The sequence below is a fragment of the Canis lupus genome, chromosome 8 (genome assembly GCF_048164855.1).
Source record: "Canis lupus baileyi chromosome 8, mCanLup2.hap1, whole genome shotgun sequence".
Taxonomy (NCBI): Eukaryota; Metazoa; Chordata; class Mammalia; order Carnivora; family Canidae; genus Canis; species Canis lupus.
In genome coordinates, this window is record NC_132845.1 from 59,270,767 (window position 1) to 59,287,102 (window position 16,336).

General features: G+C 50.2%; 2 protein-coding genes and 1 long non-coding RNA gene across 3 annotated transcripts in view; 1 reads left to right on the plus strand and 2 right to left on the minus strand.

Moving 5' to 3' along the window:
• SH2B1 (SH2B adaptor protein 1) overlaps positions 1–3,079 on the minus strand; it is a 12,190-nt gene extending 9,111 nt beyond the window's left edge. Inside the window, exon 1 of the mRNA XM_072836336.1 lies at positions 46–3,079. The gene's annotated coding sequence lies outside the window, so the exon portion shown is untranslated. The remainder of the gene's footprint in view (positions 1–45) is intronic.
• A 5,040-nt stretch (positions 3,080–8,119) lies between these two features.
• LOC140638646 (uncharacterized) lies at positions 8,120–16,275 on the minus strand. Its single transcript, XR_012035660.1, has 2 exons — positions 10,989–16,275; positions 8,120–10,217 (listed from the first exon to the last, which is right to left on the minus strand). It is a non-coding gene; the product is annotated as an uncharacterized lncRNA (long non-coding RNA).
• Positions 10,886–14,660, plus strand: TUFM (Tu translation elongation factor, mitochondrial). The gene is made up of 10 exons (XM_072836345.1): positions 10,886–11,222; positions 11,326–11,520; positions 11,976–12,142; positions 12,397–12,501; positions 12,592–12,756; positions 12,907–13,039; positions 13,121–13,225; positions 13,338–13,489; positions 13,597–13,716; positions 14,298–14,660. The coding sequence occupies exons 1-10, from the start codon at positions 11,180–11,182 to the stop codon at positions 14,469–14,471; spliced, it is 1,359 nt and encodes a 452-aa protein (XP_072692446.1). The 5' UTR covers positions 10,886–11,179; the 3' UTR covers positions 14,472–14,660.
• Positions 16,276–16,336: the final 61 nt, after the last annotated feature.

The window sequence follows — 16,336 nt, forward strand, 5'->3', positions numbered from 1 at the left end:
ACCATAGAGAAGAGCGGCGAGAGGGAAGGGCGGCTATACACTCACTTCCGCCATCCTCCTGTTCCGCGCCGGCCCTTCGAGTGCTGCGAGGTTGCGACTCTCGGTGGGCTCAGGGCCTTCTCCGGTTGCCCCCGAAAGGGCCCTAAAAGCGGCCGTGGGAAGGGGTTCCCACCAGGAGCCCTCCCGGAGGAAACTCGGCACAAAGGAGAGGCGCCAGCCATAGGGAAGCCGGCCTAGGGGATCGAGTCCCGAGGCCCTGTTGTGGGCTAGAGCGGCCACCGGCTACCGGAAACCAGCGAGCTGAGGAGGGTCTCTGCAGGCTCGCCGCCGCCGCCTAGAGCGCCGGGCCCTGCGGCTGAGGGGTTCGCGGACACCGCCCCCAAGGAGCCAGGCGAGGGAAGACGCGGGTGACCTTGGGTGAGGCCCCGCGAAGAGGCGGCGCCTGAACTTACGACCTTGGCTTCTCGGAGCCGAGGGACTGGAGTACACGTCTAGGAGATTCCATCTGAGGCGGGAAATAAAGACAGAGGGCGGAAATAAGGGGGATCCCTTCGGACGTGCGTGTGGGACGTCAGGGCGCCGGTGGACATTCCGCCTGGAGCTCATTAGAGTCAGCGAGGCCAGTTACAGACCCTGGGAATCGTTAAGCGAGAGCGAGCCGTTGAAATCCTAAGCATGATGAAGATCAGTAAGGTCTGTCACTGACCCACCTCCAACTGGCCTAAGGAAGAGGGGAATCTTGGCTGAAACCATTGAAAAGAACAGATCGAGCTTCTTCAGCAACAGCCGAGTAAAAGAGACAAAAGATGTGAGGAACCGTGGTTCACTTTCTCTGAGCTCTGCCTTCATTCGCAGGCAGGCCTATCTCCGTGGCAAAATGGCTTTCCATGGCTCCAAACTGAATTCCTAATAGCTTAGCAACTCACGTGGAAGGAACGTGCCCCTTTCCAAGATTTGCCAAAAAATTTCCAGAACTGACCTTAGCTGATTTGCTTCCATCAAATGCTCATCCTGGAACACAAGAGACGGGGGATGAGTAAATGCCCTGACTCACACAAGGATGTTTGGTCAAGGCTGAGGCTGCCAGATGGAATTGGAAAACTTCCTTGCGGAGGGCAGGTTCTGGCCTATCCAGCCTTAGTCCCCCACCTCTCCTCAGTGTTCTAAGCAATCTAACATCAGCTCACAGGTGGCCTTTGCTAAGGTCCTCATCACCATCTTCGTCCATCCGTCTTCCCAGTTCAGAGGAAGATATCAATGGAAAAGACTCTAGTTCTTTGGTCACCTCCCTCGTCCCTGAAACCCTTCCACACCCTCTCTCTCTAGTTTCTAGTTTCTGTAGTCTCTGTAGTTTCTGCCCACTGTCTCCAGGAGAGGGACACAGTTGAGGAATACAGAAAAGCAAGGGTCTGGTGATGATGAGTTAGGTTTGGAAATGTGTCTAAGCTGTCCAGTAAGACTTTCTGCCATGATGGATGTTCTGTATCAGCACTATCCAGTGTGATAGCCTGGATCTATTGAGTAGCTGTTGAGCACTTGAAATGTGGCTAGTGAGACTAGGGAACAATTTAAGTTTTAATTAAAATAGCCACATGTGGCTAATGACTATTAGTGTAGGGGTGTCTGCGGACAGCTAGGTGGAGCTGTCCAGCAGAGATGGAGCTACAGTTTGATAAAGCATAAAGCAGTTTGGTGATAATCAGAAGTGAGGAGCAGCTGAAGGTATGGACATGAGTGCCTGTCCAGGCAATATCTATAGAGAATAGCACCCAGGACCTAGCTGTGGAAAACAAGCCACGTTTATTAGGTAGGCAGTGAAAGAGTAGAAAGTACTCAGATGATCTCTTGGGCCAGGTTTCCCAGAAGCAGACCTTGAGATGAGGATTTATGTGTGAGTGATTTAGTCAAACAATGCTACTAGAAGAAACCCGTAAGGAGAGAAGCAGGAGAGGGTAGGAGAGAAAAAACAAACATGATCTCAGGCAGAGAGTAGTTCAACTTGATCCTGCAGAGGAGCTTGATGAACGTTATTTGTCAGATTTGTCCAGAGCGGGGCCTTTCATATACCAACATGCCTCAGCCGTTGACCAAGGAATACTCCTAGAGACATCAGTTCATCAAGACAACGCCTCCAGTGGCCTGGGGACATTGCTCCAAAAAAGAAAAAAATCTGGACATTCTAACTGTTGGAAGAGAAACCACACAACAAAGATCAGGGGGTGTGGGAATATAGAATGTGTGTGTCCGTGTGTGTGTGTGTGCAGTTGGTCAGATACATCACAAGCAAATGATTAGAAAGGTATCCATGGCACTGCCATTGTCTCCTATGGAAAACATTGATGACTAATGATGTGGGGCCATGGGTGAATGGTCGAGAAAGAATTCTTGAGGTGTTTTTGGTGCAAAAAGGTGCTTTTATTATAGCATAGGGACAAGACCTGTGGGTAGAAAGAGCTGCATTTTGCCCTATGAAGCTGGTGGTTATATGCTTAGTGTTCAGGGGGAGGAGACATGTAGGGAGATCATAAATGTTTTCTTCCAATTTCTACTCGTAACTACTTTCGCAAGATTTCTCTGGTGCTTATCAGTCAGTTGGATATTAACTATCAGTGAGATGTACAGACAGTCACAAGACCCTTTAAGAATGTAGCAGCCAGCACGTAGTTGATCCTTGTCAGGGCTATGCAGGGGTTAGGTCAGCCTTCCGGGCTAAAGGTGAATATTTTTCTACTTCTATCCCTCATCACCTAAGACGGCATAGGGGCTTTAGTGAGAGTAATTTTAGGTAAGTGGGAAAAGCAGAAGCCAAATGGTAGTGGATTGAGGAATTAATGGAAGTGAAGAAATGGGAGGAGGAATATTGAGAGCTGTCCCCAGGGAGACTTGATCATGTGGAAAGTCTAAAGAGAGGGATGCCTGGGTGGCTCAGTGGTTGAGCATCTGCCTTCAGCTCAGGGTGTGATCCCAGGGTGCTGGGATTGAGTCCTGCATCCAGCTCCCCACAGGGAGCCTGCTTCTCCCTCTGCCTGTGTCTCCGCCTCTCTTTGTGTGTCTCTCTTGAATAAACTTTTCAAAAACAGGGCAGTACGGGTGGCTCAGTGATTTAGCGCCACCTTCAGTCCAGGGCCTGATCCTGGAGACCTGGGATCTCAGGTCCGGCTCCCTGCATGGAGCCTGCTTCTCCCTCTGCCTGTGTCTCTGCCTCTCTCTCTGTGTGTCTCTCATGAATAAATAAATAAAATCTTAAAAAAAAAAAAAAAAAGAAAGAAACCTTTTCAAAAACAAAAACAGTCTAAAGGGAAAGGAGCCAGTAGAAATGACAGTAATAGGGGATCCCTGGGTGGCGCAGCGGTTTAGCGCCTGCCTTTGGCCCAGGGCGCGATCCTGGAGACCTGGGATCGAATCCCATATCAGGCTCCCGGTGCATGGAGCCTGCTTCTCCCTCTCCCTGTGTCTCTGCCCCTGTCTCTCTCTCTCTGTGTGTGTGTGTGACTATCATAAATAAATAAAAATCTTAAAAAAAAAAAAAAAGAAATGACAGAAGAAGGGTTTGGGGAAGGTGGAAACGGTAGGATGCAAGACCCATGTTAAGCCAAGGTATTAATACAAAAAGGAGAAACACTTTTTCCTCAGGAACAGGGGATGTGATGGGATGCTTTTAGCTACCGGTAATGGAACCCTCCACCACACACACCACACTCCCAATTTAAAGTAATTTAAATATGAAACGAGAGGGAGCTTACTGGTTCACAGAATTGAAAAATCAGAGGTAGAATGACTTCAGGCATGGCTGAAGCCAGAGGCTCAAATAATATCCATTTGAACTTGTTCTCTTAGCTCTGCTCCCCTCTGGACTATCTCAATTCTTAGGCAGATTGTCCCCTAGTAGGTAGCGAGATGGCTACCAGCAGCTCCAAACATACATCCTACTAGCTTAACAATTGTAGTGGGAAAAGATCAGAGCTTTCCCAATAGCTCTGGCAAATGCAACAGAACTGACTCTCATAAGCTCCGCCTGGGTCACCGGGTATAATGAAGAATTTGGGTTTTGTCCTAGCTTCCTGGCACAGAGCTTTTAAAATACTTGGAATTTACCAAGTAGTACCAAGAAGTGCCCCTTAGATCACACCCGAGTTTTAGCTAATGAGATAACTAATGGTAAGTCCCTAGATAGAGTCAGGATGAGGGCTGGTCACCAAAGAGCCTATCCTGGTGATTAGAGGTTTGGGATTTTTTTTAAAGGTTTGTTTGTTTAATCTCTACACTTTTTTTTAAAAAAGATTTTATTGATTTATTCCTGAGAGACACAGAGAAGCAGAGACATAAGCAGAGGAAGAAGCAGGCTCCCTGTGGGGAACCCAATGTGGGACTCCCATCACAGATCCCGGGATCACGCCCTGAGCCAAAGGCAGACAGATGCTCAACCACTGAGCTACCCAGGCATCCCTTAATCTCTACACTTATCATGGGGTTTGAACTCACAATCCCTGAGATCAAAAGTCACATGTTCTCCTGAGTCAGCTAGGCGCCCCAGAAGCTTGGGATTTTGAGGCAGCTGGACCTCCGGGAAGGGGAGGAGGACCTAGAGATTCAGTCACATGGCAATGATTTAATCAAGCATGCCCAAGAAATGAAACGAGGTCTCCCAGACCTCACTCTATGCCTCTCTTCATTTGGCTGTTCCTGACTTGTATTCTCTACTATAAAACTGTAATCATAAGTATAGCATCTTCCTGCATTCTGTGAGTTGTTCTAGCAAATTATCACACCTGGGGCGGGGGGGGGGGGGAACCCATGGGAAACTCCCAGATCTGTAGCAGGGTGGTCAGAAGCAAAGATGGCTGGGGAACCCCACCTGCAGCTCACATCTGAAAGGGGTCAGTCTGTGGAGTTCTGAGCCCTTTAACTTGTGGGGTCTGAGTTAACTTTGGGCAGTTAGTGCCAGAACTGAACTTCAGTGCACTAGTTGGGATTGAAGCTAGAATACCAACCCTGAACCAGTATTTATGATCACAAGGGATAGATTACTGGATCACAGACCACTCATCTGAGATTGGGATGGGCTGAGCACGGCAGAAAGTAGCTCTTCAAAGGATAACTAGGGAGATGCCTGGGTGGCTCAGTGATTGAGCGTCTGCCTTCGGCTCAGGGTGTGATCCCGGAGTCAGGGGATAGAGTCTCGCATAGGGCTCCCTGTATGGAGCCTGCTTCTCCTCCCTCTGCCTATGTCTTTGCCTCTCCTCTCATGAATAAATAAAATCTTAAAACAAAGAATAACTAGGGTCTCTGACAGGAAGGGAAGTGGTTGCTCATGGGATTCTTCTGGAGGTCATCTTGACCCTACCCCATTGTAAGAGATGGGGATTTCTCCTATTATGTCGTCTTTTCTGGGATGTCAAATTCAGCTTTGGTGCTTTGGTCAGGACCTCCTGCCCCTCTAAATCATACTCTGCTCACTCAGGACATTTTGACAGCCTAAAATACTCCAGCTTCACTCCATACACCATTTCCCCTACTTGTGCCAAGCTTCGTCCTTCTGTTTCAGGCTTCAAAGTGTGGCGTCTTCTTGGATGGCCAACCCACCTAGGCCACCTCAAAAGTGCCTTCTACTCCTTTGTTATTGTGTGATATTCACAAAGTGTTTCCAATTGGAATGTCTTCAGTCACATCTGAGTGACCGGGGTAGTAGTGATCAGATTTATGTGTTTGGAAGGAAATCCAGGGCCAGTATGGGGGTGGGTGGGGACTGGAAGCAGAGGAGACTAGTGCTGTGGTCCAGGAGGGGCTGGTGCTGACCTGGCCAAGGCAGTACAGTGGGGTTAGCAGCAAGGAGAATAACCAGTGAGATCTCTGAGGAGGCACTGCCAAGGCTGGCTGGTGGGGAAGAGTGAAGAATGCCCTTGAGTTTCCAATAAGTCTGATGAGGACAAAGCTCTGGGCCCTAGTGCCCCATTTGCCAATAAGTTGTTGACCAACCTACTACTCATTCCAGTTACACCAGACCCCACCCTCCCTTTAGAGGTCAGACCTGGAAGAAACCTTAGAGATCATAACATTTAACTTCATCATTCCCTCCCAATCTTATAAAGCAGAGGCTTCAAGAGTTACAGGGGCTCACGTTTATTTTTAACATGAATGTGATTACAAGAATTGCTTTCCATTGAAAACATCAGACACTTAATAAGCCCAGCATAAATGCTCAACTGAAATAATTCAACACATAGCTGCTTCAACAAATCCTTCTTCACCTGAGTGTCAGGCACTGTTCGCAGAATTAAAAAAAAAAAAGCTCTGATTGTCATGATCTGGTGAGACAGGGAACAGCAACAACCCCAGAAACCAACCAACAAGCAAACTATTAAGACAGTTTTAGACATTTAGGTGCTATGAAGAAAATCACAGAGGACCATTGGTAAGAGGATGGCTAGGAGCTACTTTGGACAGAAGAGGTGGTATCCGAGGTAGACCTGAATGGTGAAAGAAACAGCCCTGGGGAAAGCTACATTGAAGAACACAACAGGGACAGGGAAGGCTGAGGTAGAAACAGTGGTGGGATGTTTGCAGAACAGGATGGCCGGTGTGGCTGGGAGTGAGGAAAATCATACTAGATGGAGTCAAAGAGGTGGGCCACAGGGGGAGTTTGGATTTTTATACAACTTTATTGAGATACAGTTCATCTGCCATACAATTTTCCCATTTAAAGTAGGAATTGGGATTTTATTCTAAGTATAGTAAGGAATCACAAGGGGAGGGTTAATTTCTGATCCACATTAATTAACTTATTTAAATTTGAAAGGCAATCTTTATTTTTATTTTATTTACTTATCTCTACATGGGTGGGCCTCGATCTCACATTCTCAAGACCAAGAGTCACATGCTGAGGGTGCCTGGATGGCTCAGTTGGTTAAGTATCTGCCTTTGGCTTAGGTCATGGGATCCCAGTCATGGGATTGAGTCCTGTAACAGGCTCCCTCCTTAGCACGGAGCCTGCTTCTCCCTCTCCTTCTGCTCCACCTCCCTGCCCCTGCTCTCTCTCTAATAAAAAATCTGAAAAAACAAAACAAAACAAACTTGCATGCTGTACCAACTGAGCCCCTTCTGATCCACATTTTAAAGGCTGATTTGAGGACTGGGTGGAGGATGGATTTGCCAGCTATTGAGAAGAACAGGAGCTGTAGAGGTTGTGAACTAACCTAGGTGACAGATGATCCCAGAATGAACCACAGGGTTGACAGTGGAGATAGACAGAAATGGTCACATCTGAGATAATTTTGGAGACGAAACCAGCAGGCCTGAGTAAATGGGTTAGACTTTGGGCTTGAGGGGAAGTTAGAAAGGTGGCACCTTTTATTCAGATGTGCAAGCAGAGCTTGGGAGAGAATGAAGGGTTCTGTTTTAGACGTGATTGTTTGGTCTATACACACCACATGGTGGCACCCTTTAGTTTGGAAGGCTCATTAATAGTTCAAGCGCAATCAACCAGAGCCCTACAGTGGCCAAGCGGAGGATACAGACAGAAAGGAAATCCATTCCTTGCCCTACTCAGGCCACTCTGTCTCAGACAAGTGAAACCAAGAAACATGTCTCAGGGTATCAAGTGCAGTAAGACAGATTATCTGTTAGGAGGTATTTGAATGCAAACAGAAAACTGTGACACAGTCTGGCTTAAATAATGACATTCGTCTTCACAAGGAGTCCAGTCTTCTAAAATCCTGTTTTGCCCTCTTCTGGATCTCGGCTTCATCACTGACTGGAAATATGATGGGCAGAGCAGTTCCAGGTTTGGTCCAGTGTGCGTCCAGACCCACCCAGCAACACCCAGAATCAGAAGGCAGTCCATCTCTTTGGTGTCTCCTTCAGAGTGAGGGACCCTTTCCTGGAAGCCCCCCAAAGCAGATCTCCTCTTACCAATCACCGGCCCCAAGAAAGTCACACACCCAACCCTAAACAAAGCCCCTGGCAAAGAGAATGGGACCACCAGAAGTAGACGAGACCTGTCAGGATTTATTCTCAGAACTGGGAAAAGGGCCACCTTGAGCAGACTCGAGACCCTGTGTGTAGGAAGATGGAAAAATGGCCGTTAAGCATGAGCTCAAACGCACAGACTCCTGGCCTGTGATTTGCCATTTGATTTCAAGAGTATCTTTTTTTTTTTTTTCAAGAGTATCTTTTTAAAGAGTTCAAGATTCTGCACAAAAAAGTCTTTATAATCACTCAAAAACTCACGTCTGAAAGAGAAAAATGTTTCTCTAAGCAAATTCACAGCCTCCTAAAGTCCTGATTTTTTTCCCATTTCCTTTGCTGTTCATCCCCTCACTCCCCATTCTTCCTCTAACCCTAACCCTCGCCAACCCCCACATGCTGTGTTTCTCCAGCAGTCAGCCTTCCTTCTTCACTTGGCACTGCTCACAAGCATTTTTCCAGGCGGTTGGCTCCCCTTGTCTCTGCAACTCTGAGCCCCCTCTATTACTATGTCATCTAGTGGCTATGCCAGATTCATGCTCCCACATCCACATGCAGGACATCTGGGTTCACTGGGCAAGGCTGACACCTGGGGAAATTCCCTGCTAGCACTCTTGTTCTCCAGCATCAAAGTGAAGCCAGCTCTCTCAGACTCCTCTGACACAGACACAGGATGATTTAGACTTCTCCAATCAGACGCATTCAAAGGAGGTTTTGAATGTGCCTGACTTTGGGGGGCAGGAGGGTCGGAAGGGAAGGTCATTTTCTTGATGTAGACGTGGCTTCAGTGCCATGAGCAAGTAGGTGGCACAGATAAGTCAAAGTCCTGGCCTTTTGCGTTTGGTGGCAGTAGCGAGAGCAGCGCTTCTCTTGCCAAGTCAGATTCAGTTCTGTGGCTTGGTAGTAATTTTTCTAGCCTGTCCCACAATTCTGTAAGCTAACTCAAACAGTTAAACAAATCCTTCTTCTGTGTAAACCAGCCAATGTAAATTCTGTTACTCGTAAATCAAGGAATCCAACTTTTACAGAGGATGCCACAGTCAACAGCTCATCAACAACAAAAAGTCTTCTTCCTTTGGACTCCTTTCCAGCGGCTGCTGTTTCTCAAATTTCAGTCATCCGTATACCATCTGCCCCCCAAATCTGCCATATAGTTACACTACCCATATCATCTACCACATAGTTTCTTAAATTGACTCATTTTTTAAAAAATTGACTCATTTTTTCTTTCTTTTTTTTTAATTTTTATTTATTTATGATAGTCACAGAGAGAGAGAGAGAGGCAGAGACACAGGCAGATGGAGAAGCAGGCTCCATGCACCGGGAGCCCGACGTGGGATTCGATCCCGGGTCTCCGGGATCGCGCCCTGGGCCAAAGGCAGGCGCCAAACCGCTGAGCCACCCAGGGATCCCTGACTCATTTTTTAAGCTCAGTATTTGCCATCCCAGTTTTTTTCCTCCAAATTAACACACATTCAAATAAACACAGTACCACTAAAACAGAAAGCATTTGTTCAAGTGCCACTCCCTCCCCCCAAAATCTTACATTCTGATAGTGGCAGGTAGTGTTTTAGGAGAAATTCCTAGAAGTGGAGTGACAAAGGTACAGAATAAAGACAAAGAAAGCCTTTAGTTATGGCACCAGCCCTTCCAAAGCAGAGTTGACGGGTTGGAGGGCCAGGAGGACAGAAGTCTTAGCAAGTTCTTCATTTTATCTGAGTAGATTGACAGCTCAATGCCAGTACCAGGCAGTGGTTAAGTGCACACTTTTTTGGAGGTTAGCTGTATTGAGTTCCTAAATCACCCTGATGCTCAGTTTTCTCACCTGTAAAATGGGGGAAATAATGGCTCCAATCACACAGGGCAACATGGGTGCCTTGAATGTGAGCCTATACGAAGCATTTGCACAATGCCTGATACACACACAAAGCTCTAGCTCTGAGTTTTGGAGCGTGGGAAACAGCGTGTGGTATAATAAATAGTTTCCCTGTCTGTGCTCAGACCCTCCTGAATTATAATCTTCAAGGGAGGAATTAGGGGATCTATTTGAAACAAAAACCATGGGTGGAGTCTTAGGATCTGATGAGTTTGGGAAACACCATTTGGGTTAAGCACTGCCATTCTCATCCCAGGGTGATGAGATGATGGAGGTGAAAGTTAAAGGTCATTTGCGAGGTTTGCACTCACTTGTTCAGTCAACAGAAGTTTCCTGAGCGCTCACTGGGTGCCCCACCCTATGTTTGGTGCTGGGGACACTGCAGGAACAAGAAAGACTCAGGCTGCGGGTATGGGCACCTGCGGCGGGTCCCTCACCTCGGTACCATCTGCGTTAACTGGGTAGCGATCAAGGGAATTAGTCTCTGGCCTGCTGGGGGGCCCCAGGGGTGGACGGCCAAGTTGTCTCTCCCCGCAGGTTGTGAGCCCGAGGGCGGGTATTTGAGGGTCAAGGACTGTGGGGCCCGGAGGCCCCTGGGCTCATTGCTGCCTCCTGTCCAGCTCATTTCCTCTCAGGGCCAGATGTCAGAATCTCCCCACGAAGTAGATACTACTGTTCCCATTTTACAGATAAGAAAACAAAGGCTCAGCGGAGAGATGGGTCACATTTGCGCGCTACCCGCGAAAGGCTTCCAGGCCCGTGTGTCTCAGCCTGGCCGCAGGGCCTGATCCTACCTCCAGCGGCGGCTCAACGGCCGCCAGATCTCTCGCCAGACCCGCGCGGTGCGTCGGCCTCCCGGGGGCTCTGGGCCAGAACGCCCCCGAGCAGCCCGGGCCCGGGCCGCCGCCTCGGGCTCCTGGAGGCCGGCCCCCTCGCTCCCGACCCCGCCTAGCCCTACCTGACTCCCAGGCCCCGCGCAAACACAGCGCGCCGCCCCGGGAACTACAACGCCCGTGAGCCTCCGCGGCGCTGGGGAGAGACCGGACGCTCCACGTCGCCGCCAGAGACAACCGCTTTGCCCTCATCAGCACGCGAGGCCCGAGGGCGCTGCGGAAACCTCCCTCCCTCCCCGCCCTCGAGACACCGGCACCTTCCCGGCCTTGTCTTGGGTCCTACGCCCGGAAGTCGTATGATGGCCATGAAGACTGGAGGCTAGAGAGACCCAGACTTGTGCTCTGGGCCTTCACTTCCGCCGGAAGTGACCTCCAGTCCCCCGTGCCCTTCCCTTTCAGCACGCGCGGGCGCCCGGGACCCGGCACTCGGGGCTCGAGTACGACCACCATGGCGGCCACCACCCTGCTGCGCGCGACGCCCCTCTTGAGCGGTGAGGGGGCGGGGAAGGCCATGGCGGCGCGGGGCCACGTGGGGGTTGTCGCGAGCGGCCGGGATCGGACCCGCGCCCTGACTCCCAGCCTCTGCCCCGGCAGGTCTCGGCGCCGGCCCGACCTCCCTGCTGCAGGGTCTGTTGCGGCCGCTGAAGGCCCCAGCCCTGCCCCGCTTATGCCGTGGCCTGGCCGTGGAGGCCAAGAAGACCTATGTGCGCGACAAGCCCCATGTGAACGTGGGCACCATCGGCCATGTGGACCACGGCAAGACCACACTGACCGCGGCCATCACCAAGAGTAAGCGGGGATGGGTCGGGGGCGTCCGGAAGCGCCCGCCCAGCAGGAGAGACCTGGAGCTGGGGAGGTGCTGCTGGAAGTGTTGTGGCCCCAGGAGCCAGAACCCTGCGGGCAGTGGATTGCAAGATGCGGGAAACACATTTCTCCTGAACGTGAAAGATTTTGTGATGCATAAGCTGGGGAGCCGGAATGGCCTCTCTCTTGTCGTGGCCAGTACCCTGTAGGCAGAGGGTGCTTTACCCTAGAGAAGTCGCAGGGCTGGACCATGAGGCCTTGTTACATTTCCCTCTGACCCGAGTTACACCCACTGCAGGAGCTGAGGGTGTGTCATGGACACATTATTCTGGCCGACGGTCCTTTTGTATAGTAGGTGGGAGGGACTCGGTGTGGCTTAAGCCTTGCCTCCTTACCTCTGGTACTTCATCTGAGAGGCTTATTCTTCTCCTTCCCCTTAGTTTTAGCCGAGGGAGGTGGAGCCAAGTTTAAGAAATATGAAGAGATTGACAATGCCCCTGAAGAACGAGCCCGAGGAATCACAATTAACGCGGCTCACGTCGAGTACAGCACTGCTGCCCGCCACTATGCCCACACAGATTGCCCAGGTCATGCAGATTACGTTAAGGTGAGTGTTGCTGGGTACAGGGTCAGGGGCTGTCTCCCACCAGAAAAAATGTTGGACTTGTGGAGAGGTTAGGATATTCAGGGTGCATGGGTTGAGGTCCTGGATTTCTGGGCATAGCCACTCAAAGTGGGTGGTAAGGAGATAGCAGAAAAAGGTGGGCCTCCATTCCTAACTGCTGTGCTTGGTTAGACGGATTTGGAGCTGAGGTGAGGGGGTCCTTGAACTGGGCTGTTGTTTCCTCTCTTCCTACTCAGAATATGATCACAGGCACCGCCCCTCTTGATGGCTGCATCCTGGTGGTGGCGGCCAATGACGGCCCTATGCCCCAGACCCGAGAGCATCTGCTTCTGGCCAGACAGGTACTCAAGAGCCTGGGGAGGGGTGGAAAGAGAAAGAGTGGGAAATTGGGTCCATTCAGGACACTATTTCTCTCTCTTTGCCATCCACAGATTGGAGTAGAGCATGTTGTGGTGTACGTAAACAAAGCAGATGCTGTCCAAGACCCTGAGATGGTGGAGCTGGTTGAGCTGGAGATCCGGGAACTGCTCACTGAGTTTGGCTACAAAGGGGAAGAGACCCCCGTCATCATAGGCTCTGCCCTCTGTGCCCTTGAGGTGAGGGGGGGGGAGGGGGTCAGGCAAGGGCTGTTACTGGCATCGGATGGGGCTGGATGGGTGTCCAGAGCTTTGCTTTGAGTCTGGGGAGCATCTCTTAGTAAGAGGAACAGAATGACAATTTCAGAATCCTGTCATCTCCCCCCATAGCAACGAGACCCCGAGCTAGGCGTGAAGTCTGTGCAGAAGCTGCTGGATGCTGTGGACACTTACATCCCAGTACCCACCCGAGACCTGGAGAAGCCTTTCCTGCTGCCTGTAGAGTCCATTTACTCTATTCCTGGTGAGGACCCTGTTCACTTGCACCCTTCTCTAGCTATAGCCTGATCCAGAATACCTGATGTCCTGTCCTATTTTTTTCCAGGCCGGGGCACGGTGGTGACAGGTACACTAGAGCGTGGCATTTTGAAGAAGGGAGATGAGTGTGAGTTCCTGGGACATAGCAAGAACATTCGCACTGTGGTAACAGGTATGGGAAAGATGCCTTGGGACCCAGGGTCTGGCTCCAGGATTTCCCTTGCAGATCCTTTGTGCCTTCCCTCTGCCCTAGACCCTCCTCCCTTGTCTCGCCTCCCTCCTAGGTATTGAAATGTTCCACAAGAGTCTGGAGAGGGCAGAGGCAGGCGACAACCTGGGGGCCCTGGTCCGAGGCTTGAAGCGGGAGGACCTGAGGCGTGGCCTGGTCATGGCTAAGCCAGGATCCATCCAGCCCCACCAGAAGGTGGAGGCACAGGTGAGGGAGGGCTCCCAATGAGGATGGGCAGTGCTGAGCCAAACTGCCCCATGCAGAGGCAGTCTTTCCAACCAAGCATAGCTTCACCCTTGTTCTCTCTCTTGCAGGTTTATATCCTCAGCAAAGAAGAGGGTGGCCGCCATAAGCCTTTTGTGTCCCACTTCATGCCTGTCATGTTCTCCCTGACTTGGGACATGGCCTGTCGGGTTATCTTGCCACCAGGGAAGGTATGGTGGGTACAGGGAATGTGAAGAAGTAGAAGAGACACTCTTCGTTATCAGCTCTATCTACTCACAGTTCCAATTATGTGACAACATGGGTGACTTTTCCTTGATTGGTATAAAGCCAGTGATGGAAAGGTGGCTGGGTGGGTTTAGAGTGAGAATCTCCACCCAGTATTCCCTGGGCCAGTGAAAAACTTAGCATGGCCTATCATTTATTTATCTGTACAAAGATCTTCCAGAAAAGGATTCTCCCTGTTGAGAGTTCCGCTACACATAATGGCTCAGAAAAGTTTTGTGACTAAGAAAGCTGCATGACCCAAAGTTTTCTGGACTTTCAAGAAGGAACCTTAGGACACTGGTCACCTTATCCTTTTCTGTCACCATATATGCTGTTTGTATCTGCCTGGCAGCTGGGGTGAAGCTGTCCCCAGAAAGACACCCCCCCCACACACACACACACCGCCCTGCTGCATTTCCTAGAACTTTAAAAATTTAAAGTCAATTGCTTTTAACTCTAGTAGGCAGCAAATAGTTGGGAAGGTGTCCTGAGGGCCATGCATGAACCCTGTCTCTGCCCCCGCCAGGAGCTTGCTATGCCCGGGGAGGACTTGAAGCTCAGCCTAATCCTGAGGCAGCCCATGATCTTAGAGAAAGGCCAGCGTTTCACCCTGCGAGATGGCAACCGGACCATTGGCACAGGCCTGGTTACCGAGACACCAGCCATGACTGAGGAAGACAAGAACCTCAAGTGGAGTTGAGTCTGGCCTCTGCTCTGGCTCTGTTGTTGGAAGGCCGCACCGCCCAGCATTCTCTCCTAGCTCTGATGCTCCCTCCCCAGAGCGTGGGTTACAGCCCAGCGGTGCAGCTAGACTGACCCTTCCCTGGTCAGGAGGGGCCCCAGGGCCTGCCAGGTGAGGTAGGTCAATAAACTGTTCTGTGAATAGTGAGGGACGCCGTGTGTCTTGTGTCCTTTGTTTCTCCCTCCCCCATCCTCTCCAACTTAAACATGGAGCTGGGGACATGTGAGCTTGTGAGATCCCTCAATTCATCTCTGGTAGTTTGGAAAAGCTCGTGTCTTAATGCTGTCACAACTGTTACGAATGACTTGAGAAAAGGAGCACAGTTGGTCTATTGAAGTTAGTTGTGGCTGCCTAGCAAAATACTGTGGTTGGATTGTTGGCTGTCCTATGGGAGACACTGGGGACTTATCCTTTGGAGCCAGCGCGTGTTCAGCTGAGGTGCCAAGCCCACCTCTCCTCTCGTAGTAGTTACTGAGGCTCTTAACATCTACCTACCCTTGTCTAAGCTTTAGGACAGTGGTAACTGTAGCTCACTGCTAGAACCAACACCCTGCATTTAAAAGGAGGAACCTGGTAAGTCTGTGTAGGTTATCCCCCTACCATTTCAGACACAGAATTGAGAAATAATAAAGTGAAGGTTTCATTTTGAACATGTACTGAGATTTAAAATTAAAGTAAGGATGGGAATGCGTATGTATTTAAAACTTGAAACGATTGGCCAGGATGCTGACCCCAAACAAAAACAAAAAAGCTTAACTTTCAGCAGGGATTAAAGGGCAGGGCACCCCTTTCAACCTTACTTCCTGACAAATGAGCATATTCAGCACTGACTAGCCACCCAGAAAGGGGAGGCTTGTAGGCCCAACCCAAGAGCTGTTTTGAGTCACAACTGAAATCTGTGACTTTACAGCACAGGCAGAGAGGTGGGCTAAACAAAGGACAAAAGCTTCACAAAAGACTATCCAGCAACAGGGCAGGTTTGCTTTACTCTCCTTCCTCAGCTTCTGAGGTGAGCTGAAGTTTTGTGGGACTTCTGACTGCATGAAGGCAGGGACCTTCCCGTGAGCCTCAAGGCCACCCAAAAGCACTGCAGTCCCATCTGCACCTGAGCCATCCTGACCCCAGGTGACTTTCCTGCTGCCCCCTTGCCCCTAGTGCCAGCCCCTGAGCTCTTCCGCTGGGGACCCCAACCCTGCACATTTGTTTTCCTCTATCTCTATATACCCTCTCCCTCCCACATCACAGCCACCAATTATGTTTTCAGACTCACACTGGATCTCTTCCCCGTGATGTGATGCAACCTTTACTTTTCCTGCCCTGCTTTCAGCTCCTCTTCTCTGGCTTTGGTCTCAGCTGAAACACCTCTACCTACCCATGAATACCAGCCCTGTCCCCTTGATGCTCTAAGGGCAAAATGATGTTCACTTAAAAGACAAGAAAACCGAGGCCAGGACACAGTAAAAATTGCAACCTGTTTCCTTGGGAATAACCGAACACTTCTGCAACCTATCACTTCCACATTCCCAAACCTAGCTCTTTTGTGCCATTTAGGCCCTGGTTTAGTTTCTTGCTCCCCTAAACCAGGCTCCTCAACCCAGCCATCTCCCCTCTTCTGCCAATGGGCTCATCTTCACAACACCCACCAACACACCACACCTCCCAGCTATGCATCCTGTAGGCTGTTTCCAGCAGCCAAAACCACTTTTCAGTGCAGAGGTAGATGAAATTCGTAAGTACTCACACTAGCAATAAAAACTTGAAATCGTACCTCAGGATGAGGCCAGCATCCAAGAATAAAGCCACTGGGAAGCTGGGTGACCCGT

Coding starts and splice junctions, on each gene's coding strand:
- TUFM (XM_072836345.1), top strand. CDS start 11,180: ATGGCGGCCACCACCCTGCTGCGCGCGACGCCCCTCTTGAGCG. Junction 11,223..11,325: donor CGCGACGCCCCTCTTGAGCG/GTGAGGGGGCGG, acceptor CTGCCCCGGCAG/GTCTCGGCGCCGGCCCGACC. Junction 13,040..13,120: donor GTCCATTTACTCTATTCCTG/GTGAGGACCCTG, acceptor ATTTTTTTCCAG/GCCGGGGCACGGTGGTGACA.